General features: G+C 37.6%; 3 protein-coding genes across 3 annotated transcripts; 2 read left to right on the top strand and 1 right to left on the bottom strand.

The window, feature by feature from the left end:
- Window positions 1-1,023: 1,023 nt before the first annotated feature.
- On the top strand, window positions 1,024-8,980 carry LOC103970933 (chlorophyll(ide) b reductase NOL, chloroplastic). The gene is made up of 14 exons (XM_065095319.1): window positions 1,024-1,330; window positions 2,373-2,441; window positions 2,641-2,702; window positions 2,817-2,903; window positions 3,933-4,000; window positions 4,100-4,148; window positions 4,243-4,328; window positions 5,284-5,341; window positions 6,550-6,600; window positions 6,772-6,822; window positions 6,906-6,947; window positions 8,235-8,345; window positions 8,450-8,517; window positions 8,638-8,980. The coding sequence occupies exons 1-13, from the start codon at window positions 1,045-1,047 to the stop codon at window positions 8,495-8,497; spliced, it is 1,068 nt and encodes a 355-aa protein (XP_064951391.1). The 5' UTR covers window positions 1,024-1,044; the 3' UTR covers window positions 8,498-8,517; window positions 8,638-8,980.
- Window positions 8,981-9,135: 155 nt separating this feature from the next.
- On the top strand, window positions 9,136-10,748 carry LOC135605338 (glutathione S-transferase U10-like). The gene is made up of 2 exons (XM_065095320.1): window positions 9,136-9,741; window positions 10,194-10,748. Exons 1-2 carry the CDS (start codon window positions 9,424-9,426, stop codon window positions 10,569-10,571), a joined length of 696 nt encoding a protein of 231 aa, XP_064951392.1. The 5' UTR covers window positions 9,136-9,423; the 3' UTR covers window positions 10,572-10,748.
- A 1,097-nt stretch (window positions 10,749-11,845) lies between these two features.
- LOC135605339 (copper transporter 6-like) lies at window positions 11,846-12,531 on the bottom strand. The gene has a single exon (XM_065095321.1). The coding sequence runs from the start codon at window positions 12,416-12,418 to the stop codon at window positions 11,966-11,968; it is 453 nt and encodes a 150-aa protein (XP_064951393.1). The 5' UTR covers window positions 12,419-12,531; the 3' UTR covers window positions 11,846-11,965.
- Between the last annotated feature and the right edge of the window lie 777 nt (window positions 12,532-13,308).

Genomic DNA, 13,308 nt, shown 5'->3' on the forward strand with positions numbered 1-13,308 from the left:
GTGCTAAATTCGAAAATCATGAGTTCACTTGTTATTCCATCTTTTAAGAAATATAACAATCAAACGATGTGATGTGGATAAATTGACACCCACTAGATGGGTGTAATCTAGACGTCAGTCATCACATTGTTATATTTCTTAAATGGGTTTTAATAATTTTAGGATGTATCTGGGAATATATTTGAAATGTGCATTATGAACTCAATACACATTTCAAAAAATTGATGCTTGATAATTTTTTTAAAAATCATATTTGGCCTAGATATTGTATTGAAAATACTTATGCTATCTAAAGGTAGCATTAGCATTTCAGCATTTGTAAGATGTTAATATAATATTTTGAATTTTAAAAGTACATATAACTTTTTATAATATTACACTAAAATGATTTAGTGAGAAATCAATATGATTTAATTATTCTATAAGATAAAATTTTATTCTTTTATTTTTTTAAAAAAATATTATATTTATTTTATAATTATATTTTATTTATTTATTATATATAGGCCAATATTTTTTCATAAGATTACATATATTCATTTGTTTATTTTATTTATTTAATTATTAATTTAAAATAATATATATATGTACTTTGAATAAATATTAAAAATATAATAATAATAAAATTATTATAAAAATTATATTCTCCGATCTATTCTCCAATTACATATTAAAAATATAAATATATTTTCAAATATAACATTAATTAATTTAATTGATTGATCCATTTAATAGTTAAGTTTTTAATTATAATTATTATATTTCTTAATTATTGCTTTTTACAAAGGATTCCGACATAATAGGATGTGAATACCTGTAACCACACCGATGGTGATTCTACTGCCACAAATAAGGATCCGGCTCACGCCTAAGCTTAAGAGATCGCATTCGGCTTGCTCCTCAATTGGGGCTGGGCCGAGAAACCATAACGGGCTGTGCCGCGATGCTATAACGGGCTGTGCCCAAACAGCCCGTTAATAGCTCTGTCAAATCACCGTATGGCGGATATAAGCTTATTCTAGTCCACAACAATTCTCTTCCTCCATGGCTTCCGTCTCCTCCTTACCCGCCTTCGCCATCTCCGACTACCGCACCCGCAGCCGCGTCCCCGCCCGAAGCCGATCCTCTCCGAACTCCGGAATTTCCGGTCCCGGCGCCGGTCTAGATAGCCTCGGCCGTGCCGCCGCCTCTTCCCGCCTCTTGAATCCATGGCACCGCCGCGGTGATTGGAATCTCGGCCCGGTCCGGGCGGAATCGCCTGATGTCAAGAAGACGGAGCGGGAACCGATGGTCCCCCCTTATAATGTACTCATCACGGGTTCGACCAAAGGTCATTTTTTGGCTTTCCGGCGTTCTTAATGATTGGAGTTGTTATGTTTATTTATTTTAATTTTATTTATCTGTGGAGGGTTACATTTTTTATGGAAAATGTTATGTGAAAAATGCTAGATCGAGTTTTTGGTTTCAGGATTATTCTATTGGTCTAAATTTAGTGACGTTTTCCGTAGTAGTCTTTTCGTAGATGCTTCCTTGGTTTGTTGGACGAATGGTGATGTGATTTGTTTTGTTTTGTATTCTTAGATAGTAGTGAAGATGCTGTTTTTTATTGTTAGTTTTTTTGACTAATTTATAGAGTCCACAATGATGATTATAACTTTTAGCTTCCTCAATGTTGTAGTTTTATTGCATGTTGAATATTAACAATTTGATAATTAGGCCTGACTTCGACAGCAGCAGCACTTATAGTAATCTAATACTTATGGGCCTATGCAGTCAGATATCAAACAGCAGAAATGGTGCAGCTCATTTGTATCTCTTAGGCTTTCTTGTATCAACAATTGGCTGTAGATTCACAGAATTTTTTAAAAACGCATTGCATAGACTGCATAGCTTATAATAAAAAGTAAGATATTCAAGTTTCATAGTCAAATTTGTCTTGTTAGTGGCATAGGAGGGAGACATCCTCAGTGTTATTATCATATACATTTATATGCTTTTGAGTTTGAAGTATCAAGATAGAAACCTTATTTTACTTGGGTGCAAAGCTATCTTCATTAACACCTTATTGCATTTTGGTCTACCTAAACAATCGAACATCTTCACCCTTCTGATTACCGCCACTACCACACAAGTCAAACTTCTGGCAGTCACCATGGAGGTAAAGGGTCTGACGTTAGTGAATCACTGAATAGGGAGAGGCATGGACTGATAATTTTTCATACTTGTATTCAACTTCTTACTTCTACTTGATTCTGTCCTCTGTTTCGGTAACTGCATTTTTGTTACTCTTTTTCTTTTTCCCAAAGAAAGATGAAAGTATATTACTTCATTTTTGTTACACTGAAATACCATGATTCCTGTGCTGTGTGCAGGAATTGGATATGCACTTGCAAGGGAATTTCTAAAGGCAGGTGATAATGTCTTAATATGCTCAAGATCAGGTATTGAGTTGCAATTGAGAAAACAAACATATATTGACTCAGGCTCCCGTTATATTTGACTAATCAGTCAAATTTTAATATTTTCCAATAGAAAAATATCTATTAAATTGGTTTTGGCTGATTGATGGCATCTTTCGGTGTTTTTGGACATTGTGTAATGATATTAAAGTTGTTACTCAGATAAGCTGACCCTCTGCAGTTGAACGCGTCGAATCAGCAATTCAGAGCTTGCGCAAGGAATTCGGAGAGCATCGTGTGTGGGTACCCACTGTTGAGCTCCTCTTGTTCCTTTTTCTCCCACTGCCACACCTTTAGTGATGACAGTGCTTCATGGTATCTAACTAGAAAGTCATAAGATGCTATCTGTCATTTCAGGGAACTGCTTGTGATGTCAGAGTAGCAAAGGATGTCAAAGCTCTGGTTGCTTTTGCACGTGAAACGATTGGTTACATTGATATATGGGTATATAATTTCGCCAGACATTGTCATTGCATTATATTAGAAATTAAATTCTTATCTGATGACATTTTCCACATCCTAACAGTTTTCTATTATGAAAAGGAATACTGTGTTTGGCATACAAGATATAATTTTGCAACTTTGTTAGATGAACATTGTTATTGCATTGTATAACTTCAGTGCAAGAATTATAAACTCTGCTTTTCAATTATATAAAAGGCAATACCTCACATAAATGGTATCAATGTCATTATGATCAAACAAAAATAGAGATCATTGGATATGGGATGGACAATAAAATTTTCTCCAACAAATCTTGACATTAGATATGGAATTGTGCTGTTATTCTGTTGTCTGGGTTACTATGGTAAGCTGGAAATTCTTAAAAGAATTAGAAATATGGATGTCATGTCTGTGAACCAATATGGTTTTTCTTCTATTGACTAAACGTGCCAAGGAGACTATCAAAATGTATACTTGTTGTCCCTTACAACAAGGATGTATTTATCGCTAGCTCTTGTAGTTTTAAACTTTCAAATGATTTACTCTTTTCTATACCTTTCCTTTTCTTTTCTGACTCATTCATCTTCTTAATAAAATGAGTTTGAGCACTTGCTATTCTTTTCCTTAAAAGATTTTTAGGTTTGAATGGCTTAATCTGGCAGTGATTAGCATCTGTAATTCCGCTGTCGTGTCTCAGAGTTTTTTGTTCCTGATATGCTGCCATTATCCAGCGCTGCATTGTACTATGTTGTGCCAGCACAAACTTGGCCATGTGCCACAGTCATTATCATAATTCTTGTAGGGGTTACAATCCTATGGATACATGCTGGTTTGTTCTGGACAAGCATTTATCAGCATGGATTGGCATGTGTCAGCAAAGGTTTGCTGCAAATATAGCACTACGGCTTCTTGAACTTCTCCTGGAGATAGGATGTTGAGTCTGTTTTACACAGAGAAGCTTACTGATAATTATTTGACTTTGGCATTTTTTTAACCAATATATCCTTCTAAGATGGAGAAATAATACAGATTAACAATGCTGGATCAAATGCATACAGTTTCAAACCATTGGCTGAAACTTCTGATGAGGATCTTATGTAAGTGTTGCTTTGTAGGAATCAAGAACCTGTCAGATTTTTTATGTTGGATAATAGTTCTAAACATTAATGCTTCTAATTAATTTATATTATGTTAAGGGAAGTTGTCACCACAAATACTCTTGGTTTGATGATTTGTTGCCGTGAGGTAATGATCTTATAATAGTATTGCTCGGATTTCATCTTTTTGGCACATAGAAGCTGGTTTTCCTGCAGCATTAATAAGTTGATGGTGATGATAGGCAATAAACATGATGCGAAACCAGCCTCGAGGTGGTCATATATTCAACATTGATGGAGCAGGTTCAGATGGAAGGCCAACACCACGGTATCTTTTTTTCTTCATTTTCCTACTTTTGTAATAATGGTGCTATTATAATAAGTAGGCCTTTCAACTGAGAAGTTCATTCTTCTTTCGGATGCAATATGTTGACTATATTTTCCAAGGTCCGTAATACCGTACCATACCGGAGTTTCGACCTGGGCTCGGTATCGGTACGGTACGGTATACCGAGCGGTACACCCAGGTGTACCGCTCGGTATATTTAGGCGTGCCGAGCACTGTAGCACTGCTACAGTGTTGCTACAGTGTCGTAACGGTAAAAGATGGTCCGCGTACCGGAAGCCTGTCGGACCGGTACGTACCGCCCATACCGGGCGGTACGGTCCGGTACTGCAGACCATGATATTTTCTTTCTTCAAATCTATGTCCCCCTTTTATTATCATTAGGATCTTTGTCAACATTTTTCTCTAGGCTAGCATTTGTCCATAACTGTCGAGAACTGCTTCCAATTTCATCTCTATTTATTTTAACAACATTTCAAATCTGTAATCTTTTATATTCTTTTGCTTGTTAACAATTTCCGAGAACATATTATAAATTTTAGTGCACTTATAATTTGTTCTCTGCTTGTCTTTTCGCACAAATTTTGTGTTGTCTAATATGTGAATTCTGAGAAAGTCATTCTTTTTTCCTTCCATGTCTTTGGCTTATGTTCTGTAACAATTTGGCAGAAGAAGTTCCATCATTAAAAAAAAGGATCATTTTCTGTATTATTTTCCTATCTTGTTTCTTTTATGTCAATCCTGTATGTGTTTAGAAATGTCTCTGTAGGATGCTTATATTTACCTTGTAAGATATATTGAATAGTGGATGTATGCTTACATGAAATTCTGTTCTGTTATCCAGTCATTATATTATGTCCTCAAATGATAAACATTGAAGTGACTTTACAAATACCATCTTATGTATTATCTATAGGTGTTTATGATTTGTTTACAGATTTGCTGCATATGGTGCAACCAAGCGCAGTGTTGTGCACCTTACAAAGTCCTTGCAGGTAATTATTATTGAAATGAGTGAATTAATGGTTCATCTTATATGTATAGGAAGGCCTCTGAATGCTTTTAGATTATGAAGTTGTTCGAAGTCAGTTTGTAAAGGCCTAGATTTGGCTAAGCTATATATTTTTTTTGAATCAGATTCTTTTTTAGGATTTCTCTGTATCTCCCTGTATTGAAGTAACATGCTTGGTCCGATTGGAATGTTTGAGGCTGTTGGATAATATAAAGGATGTTTGGATAGACACTCATTTGAGATTGGCAAAGTACCTTGAGATTTTGTGAGAGTTTATTGTAGAACATGTTTAATCATAGCAAGTACAAGTTTTTACCCTTATCCAAACTTTTAGAAAATTTAAATTAGCTTAGCTAGTAAAGATCTGGTTGTTCATAGTAAAGATTTGGGGTTGAATCCCACCTTCACCACTTAGCCAAATTTTGAAGGTGCTGGTAAGTGTAGCTGGTAAATTCTTTGCTGTTAATTCCCAGCTTTACACTTACCCTCTAAAGAGAATACATGTTCAATCATGTCACAACTTTACTAATTGTACCTTCGACAACGATTAGGACTGATGACTTGTGGGTGGGCTGTTGCAGTATTCCCATCAGTTAACTATAATGTTAATGTTGTGGATAAGAATTTCGTGTATCACTGGATCTTGATGTGCCTTGTACAATTGGTTCTTTTGACAACTTCAACAAAAAGAAAATACTGTTCCGTCGATTCCAGATTCTAATTGAAAAGGTCAATGTGCAACTTTGTTGTGTCTAATTGTACTTTAGTGCTATTATAGTTGGCCATATGTACTATGGCTGTAATCCTTGTAACATTTTTGACATTCTTCCTTTGTGCATCAAGATACAAGGAGTAATTTTTCTGCAAAATCTCTAGATGGCTATTTAGCTGTAGCACAAAAATGTCTTTGGATCTTAATAAGGTTTGTAGAAATTTTTGTTGCGCATGAAATTTGACCATGAATAACTTTAGATTGCTTCCAATTTCCTTTAAGTGTGTTATTTATGCTAAGGCTGACAAAGGTATTGTGTATGCTCTTTTAATATGGTAAACTTATGATTGGCCTTGCTTCATTCTTCAATCAGATTTTGTTGATTGCTAGTAAGTTACAATAGTTTATGGTTCCCTATGCTTTTTGTGTTCATGATGAAGCTACAAGCAATCCTAATGCTGTTTGTAACTATATTCCAGGCAGAGTTGCAGATGCAAGAAGTGAAAAATGTTATGGTGCACAACCTGTCGGTAATGGATTGTTTGCTGTTGTTCACATTCATCAAATTGCTTCAACTTTATAAATTTTATCTACTTCATTCTCTTTTTTTCTTGTCAAATTTTGGTTTAATGGTTGTGTGCTATCGAACCGACTGAAACCAGTTTTCCTAGTCATCCATTTGATATGGTGCCTTTTTGCAGCCTGGTATGGTAACTACTGATCTTCTTATGTCTGGGGCCACAACAAAACAGGTATTATATTCACTTGTAAATTTATATGTGGTTTTCCAATGTCCCAGCTATTGGTTCTGCTCTAACATAAACTCAAATTACAGGCCAAATTTTTTATCAATATATTAGCCGAGCCGCCTGATGTGGTAAGGGCTGCACTAATCAGTTCTGTGTGATGGCATGATGCATGCTTTATTGGAGTTTGAAAGCAAACAAGATAGCATACATTTATGAGTCCAACCTTTAGCCTTTTCTGCTGGTCATATTTTTAAGGTTGAATGACAAATACTTCAATACCTTAATTTGGTGAGTTTGAATATTAAATCGATCTTAGATTCATCAAATGATGATCGACCATTAGATCATATGTCTACTGGTTGTTACCCAAATCTGTACGAATCAGTGTTCCAGTTTAGATGAATATGCAACTACTCCAAGGCACACTATTTTTTTCTGTTCTTATCCCTTCTCTTTCTTTACTGCTATTTCTGGCATCCTCAGTTGATGCTCCAGCAAGTGAAGTTTTAGTTTAGTGAATACTTTCCTTATGTTGACTATATATTTTCCTCCAAAGAGAACTTACACCTGTGATGTTATATGATCTTGCCAATCTAGCTGCTAGTTACTAGTTCAAAATTTTCATTTAGTCTGGAGATGGAATGTTCGAGGTGATGGATCTCTGTGGAATAATTCACTAGTTTTTTATCAAGTGGAATATTTTTTTACAATATCTAATTTAAAAGAAAGGAATCATGTAATACATCGACGAGTGTGGGCTCGTCCCTAATCCATTATGGTTTACAGTTTACACTATTAAACCTTCCTGATGAACTAGCTCAAGAATAGATGTATAAATTGTCATTAAATGCCCAAGGTTGAGAGTTAGATGTAAGGCATGTAATACTACGAAGTGTCTTAACATTCATAGAGAAGAAAATGGTATGTGATACAATTTCTCCAGTTATGCCTTCCTCTTAGGTTCATCCAAATCTTAATTTGAATCAGATTCCCACGAGGGCAGATCCTTGTGGCGGGACATAACAAGCACAATTTAAAATATCTTTAACGTACCTCATGGTGATATTTCATTGACCTGCAGTTTGAAGAGTTCTCTACATCATTTGGCTCCACATAAATAGAAAAACCAAAGTTTCTCGGAGGTCTTATCTGAATTCTCTATAGGTTTGATTTAGTTAGGAAAAGGTCAATCTGGTCTGTTTTGACATAACTATGGTCACATGTATATTCTCCGGTATCATGTCGGGGTTGGCTATTTTGTGAATCTAACACACTGAAGTAAGGGAGGCACCATCCGTGTTGTTGTGATTTGCTTGTTTAAGCCACTTTTGTTATTAGTCTATTGTATTTTTTATGTTATCTAAATTTTATGCTTATGGTGCTAATAGTCGTACCAAATATTTCTCCTTTTGCAGGTTGCTGCATTCCTTGTTCCATCCATCAGATCAGTCCCTAGCAGTCAATCCATGAAGCCCACCTACATTCGATTTCTCACGGGCTTCAAAGCTTACTCCCAAATCTTTTCAGTTAAGAATTCTGTTCCTTGTTAAAATTCGTTGATGCTAATATTCCTGTTACAGAATAAGCCAAACTGATTGATTCATTTATCATATTTGCTTCTTGCATCTAGAGACTTGCTTTCGGTGCACGACGGAACAGATATCTCGTCGAAGATTGAATGACTTGGCTAGCTTGAAGGTTATAATTTTGTGACAAAAAGCTTTTAAAATCTGTAATGCAACATCCTTTTGTGAAGGATTCCGAAGTACGCTAACCATTTATTTTGATTGAGTAAATTATTGTTTGTGCTGCTTGAAGGTGCCCTTACCGATCTGTCGGCGTAAAAAGAACAAATAGCGGAACTGCACTCTTCTGCAATTGTTTGATTCGGTATAGTATTTGAATTTGCAAAATACTTTGAACGCCAAATCTATGCAAGTGTACCAGCATCATGTAGGGAGATTTCTCTAACCCCAAGCTTAAGAATGATCCTCTCGGGGGAAAAGCAGCACCTCAGTATCTAAAATGTAAATTCCCAGTGTTCATGTCAAATCAATGTAAGTACTCTGTTTACAAAAGTTAGGTTTGGTGAGTGATGGCATATTTCAAATCTTGATAATGTTAATTTTTTCTGCAATCATTCATCACTTTGCTAAGACAATCCACGTTCGTGTTTTAAGATGCTTAGATGCTGATCAACTATTTGGATACCTAAATGTCATGCTTTCTCAATTCTCCATTTTGCTTCATTGTCTACACTACTATGGATCGAAATATCAGATATCGTGATCGTGGCACCCATCTATCAGCATTTATTTGAGATCTGTAGAATCTCTTGGATTTCTTTTAGAAATTTGATGGATCTCAAATGAGATCAAGAACGATATATAAAATGCATCACGTGCTTCACTTGGGTCAGAAAAATGTGTTAGAATAACGTTAAATATTCCTTGGATGTTGGCATTCCTTGGCGTCCTTCCCAAGTCATTTTGACCGGCCAAAACCTTCTTCTCCAAGCATGATCTTATGCCCAAAAGAGGATACATCTCTCTATATATGTGCTCGGATGGATACAAGAGTGGGCCGTGAAGGAGTGATACAGACATGGGAGAGGCGAAACAAGTGAAGCTGTATGGCTTCTCGCTCAGCCCTTACTGCACGCTGGTCCATCTTGCTCTTAAGCTCAAGGGGGTGGCCTATGAGTACGTGGAGGAAGACCTCACCAACAAGAGCGCCACGCTTCTGCAGCTGAACCCGGTGCACCAGAAGGTGCCGGTTCTTGTGGTGGACGGGAAGCCGGTGGCGGAGTCGCGTGTGATCTTGGAGTACATCGATGAGACGTGGGCGGAGCCTTCCTTCCTCCCCAGTGATCCTTACTCGAGGGCTAGGGTTCGCTTTTGGGTTGATTTCTTCTACCAAAGGGTAAATTAACGTCTTATTCTTTGCATCTCAGGATATTAGTTTTTCGAGTTCTTTTGGCGTTTAGGACTCTTTATGGAGTTGTTCGTTCTTCTTTCTCTTGTCTCTACCATCAGATCTCCCAGGAGGAAAGTATTAGCCAACTCAGTTAGGAAGTCACGAAACCACTGTTCGTAAACCACAGAACAATTTATGTCTACCAAGAGAGTGAGAGATCGATCTCATAGTCTGATATTTAGAATATATGAGAGTGATATTGATAAGGTCTTAATGTGTGTAGTTTTACCTCACTCGAACTCTTATCTCCAAGTCGCAAAGGAGCAACATTTCTGCTCTATCCAGATTACATTTCTGCTCTATCATCATAAATCAACCAGCTTAAACTCTTATATTGTATTATAGCTAATGTATGCTTTCTCTGATTACATACCTTTTTGTGGTTTTGGGGATTGCAGATGGTGCCTCCTAGTTATGCCATTATACGTTCCCAAGGAGAGGAATTGGAGAAGGCAACAAAGGAGTTCATCGAGGTACTAAGAATACTGGAGAAAGGAATCATGGAGGACTTCCCACGGAAGAAGGGGCCATTTATCCATGGCAGCTCCCCTGGTCTCCTTGACATAATTGTAGGTGCAGGCAATCCAGGAACGAAGGCCATCGAGGAGGTGGCTGATGTGAAGCTATTTACTGAGGAGATGACACCACAACTCTACTCCTATGTTCATGCGTTTCTGAGCCTTGACCTTGTCAAGAACACAGTGGTGCCTTACGACCAAGTGTTGGAAGCTATCAAGGAACGCAGAATGATGGCTCTCTCTTCTTCTAAAGAATAGACAACATGGTTTATAGGAAGAGTGATTGCTGTTGTTCTATCGAATGCAATCTGTTTCCGCAGTGTGACTGTGTATTACCTAAAAGAAATTGTCTAAACATCACTTAAAAGAGTTTCTTGTGATGTGTCTGTACTCAGCAAAAGATCATCCACCAAATAAAGTGACAAGATTAGTCCCTCTCTCCCATGCCGACCACACGGACGAGTGCTCGACTTCCTCGGCCGGACATCCCCTCCGCCGGATTGGATCCTTTGCAAATTTTTGGTGTTATCTGAATTGTGTGTGTTCTACTTAATTCACCAGAAAAAGATAATGGGAGCTCTGTGAAGAAAGGGAGAGTCAAAAAAATATGCCAGAGGAATACAGCATCACTATTGGTCACTGATGACCGCTGTAGGTTTAATTATGGGTGATCAGCAATACTTTACCAAGGAATTCCTCACAGATGAGTTTGCCCATAACACAAACATATGAACATTATAAGATATCATATGATTGCATCTTACCTGAAGAAAAGAACCTATGCAAGTCATAATAATGTGACATTTCAAATATTTTAGACAACATGGTACTGAGATGTGATCCACCCTTTTTGGAATAAACAATCATAAACCTTAATCTACGCTTACAGACATGTGGTCAACGAGCAGTATCCTTAAACTCATGGGTCCAGATAGCTCTAGAGATCATAGTATAACCTGGTACTTAAGTGGAAGTATATATTCCATGTAATCAAGATTTCCAATAGACAAACCAGAAAAGCAATTCATTTGAGCTGAAAGGGAAAAGGGAAATCCACACAATTGTGTTAGATTTCAAAAGAGCTCACGGAGAAGCTTTTTGGCATTGCCAATTCCACTCAGATCAGATGAGCCACAAAAATCAAAGGTTAAGACTTTATAGCCAAAAAGAAGATTAAAACAAAAGGAAGATTGGTACTTTTTCCTTTTCCTAGTGGTCTCAGTTTCACATGGATCAAACTTGGTTAGATTAGATGCTCAAAATAATTTCTAGGAATTCTTTTCATGTTGCTGCCTATGTGCCTTCTTCAGCACCTGAAATTTTCATCAGGTTTCTGCTTTACCCTGCAAGAAATGTTAAAGATTTGCTTTTTGTTGCACAACGTCAGTAATTCTCTGAAACCCAATTGCAGGAGCAAAGACCGAGACGATCAGCATGCAATCGGTGAATCACATGGGATGCTATATGTATAATTTCACAGCCATGCAGGAGGATTACAGCATCGTAGTCGACCTGCACAAAGATCAGCATGCTGCTAAAGGATTTCTTACGGATGAATCCATGTTTCTTATTGAAATTATTAGATTTCAAGCTTCTATAACTACACACGATCACATCTTGCATCCAAATTTACTACCAAATCACGCACAACATCAGCAGGCCATGGGAGGAAGATCACCCTTGAGGCCGTCGTTGTCGGTCGGCTGCAGCGGCGTCTTCCGGAACACCGAGCTGCCGAAGAGAAGAAAACCGACGGCGTGACCGACGACGGCGGCGATCAGTACGCCCCCGTTGAACGACATGACCGCCAGCATCACGAGGTAGGCGAGCCCGACTCGCGCCGCGTGCAGCGTCGTCCGGGCGAGCCCGGCGACGACGTGGCCGGTCCCGGGCCTGATGAGACGGCAGTGGTTGAGCCACTCGACGAGGAAGGAGAGGGCGAAGACGAGGAGGAGCGCCAGGGCGTACATGCCGCCTCTGGTGCCTGGCCATCCCGAGAAGAGGATCTCGGAGTTCTTGCCCCAGAAGAAGGTCATGTGGGTGTAGTGCCGCTTGGCCATGTTGGAATTGTTCATGCTCATATCCCCCATCCCGCCGTGGTCCATGGCCTGAATCCTCCTGGTATGCACCTCGTCGTCGTCGTCGTCGTCGTCGTCGGAGGTATTTTTAGTATTGAGGAGGAGGAGAACGACGATGAAGGGAAGCTTTAATGTCCTTTTGGACAGGCGTGAGGAGTACTTTGCATGCAGTACAAACACCCAGAAACGGTCGTACAAGTCCGGAAGCAACGGCCGTGTTGGCACCGCTGCGATGTGACGGAGATTTTTGCTTCAGATTAGTCAACAAAGGAGGCAACATTTGGGACTACGTGGCCGAACAAATTGTCCGGACTTGGGTAGAACCTGGTCAAAGTCAAATACTAATCTTTTCGATCTCCTGTAGCCATATATATATATATATATATATATATATATATAAGAATAAATAATCATCATTTCATCATTTAAAATTACTTTTTCAAGAGACACGTGTTCAACGAAAAAATAATTTCGTTAATATTTAGTTAATTCTATTATGTATAAGAGTGATCGATGTGGGAACATAACAGGATATTTTCTTGGCATTTAAATAAAAGAGGGTCTGATTTTATTTGAGTTTTTTGTGAGGGGGAAAACAATATCTTCACTCATAATAATTCCTCCATAATATTTCCATTCCACTCAAATAATTCCTTCATAGCTCTAAAAAGGAATCTGCTCTCAGAAGTTACAGGTTTATTTATTATATCATTTTAATACAAAAAATAATAATTTTTTTTCTCCCAAAGGGTGAAAACAATATTATTCCACCAGAGGCCTGTAATTATCTCCCAAATTATTAGAGCAGAAAAATAAATAATAAAAAAAGAGTATATTGGTTTAATTAATATTTATGAGAAAGAATTATATTATATTAGTGTGCTTAATAAATGGAAATAAAAGGATTTTTTTAGTAT

This window comes from Musa acuminata, chromosome BXJ2-2 (assembly GCF_036884655.1).
Source record: "Musa acuminata AAA Group cultivar baxijiao chromosome BXJ2-2, Cavendish_Baxijiao_AAA, whole genome shotgun sequence".
Classification (NCBI taxonomy): domain Eukaryota; kingdom Viridiplantae; phylum Streptophyta; class Magnoliopsida; order Zingiberales; family Musaceae; genus Musa; species Musa acuminata.

Bases quoted from the DNA above. Each gene is read 5' to 3' on its own strand.
- LOC103970933 (XM_065095319.1), top strand. From the start codon at position 1,045: ATGGCTTCCGTCTCCTCCTTACCCGCCTTCGCCATCTCCGACTACCGC. The intron at 2,442-2,640 runs GTATTGAGTTGC...GACCCTCTGCAG, and splicing joins CTTAATATGCTCAAGATCAG to TTGAACGCGTCGAATCAGCA. The intron at 6,601-6,771 runs GTAATGGATTGT...GCCTTTTTGCAG, and splicing joins TTATGGTGCACAACCTGTCG to CCTGGTATGGTAACTACTGA.
- LOC135605338 (XM_065095320.1), top strand. From the start codon at position 9,424: ATGGGAGAGGCGAAACAAGTGAAGCTGTATGGCTTCTCGCTCAGCCCT. The intron at 9,742-10,193 runs GTAAATTAACGT...TGGGGATTGCAG, and splicing joins TTGATTTCTTCTACCAAAGG to ATGGTGCCTCCTAGTTATGC.
- LOC135605339 (XM_065095321.1), bottom strand. From the start codon at position 12,418: ATGGACCACGGCGGGATGGGGGATATGAGCATGAACAATTCCAACATG.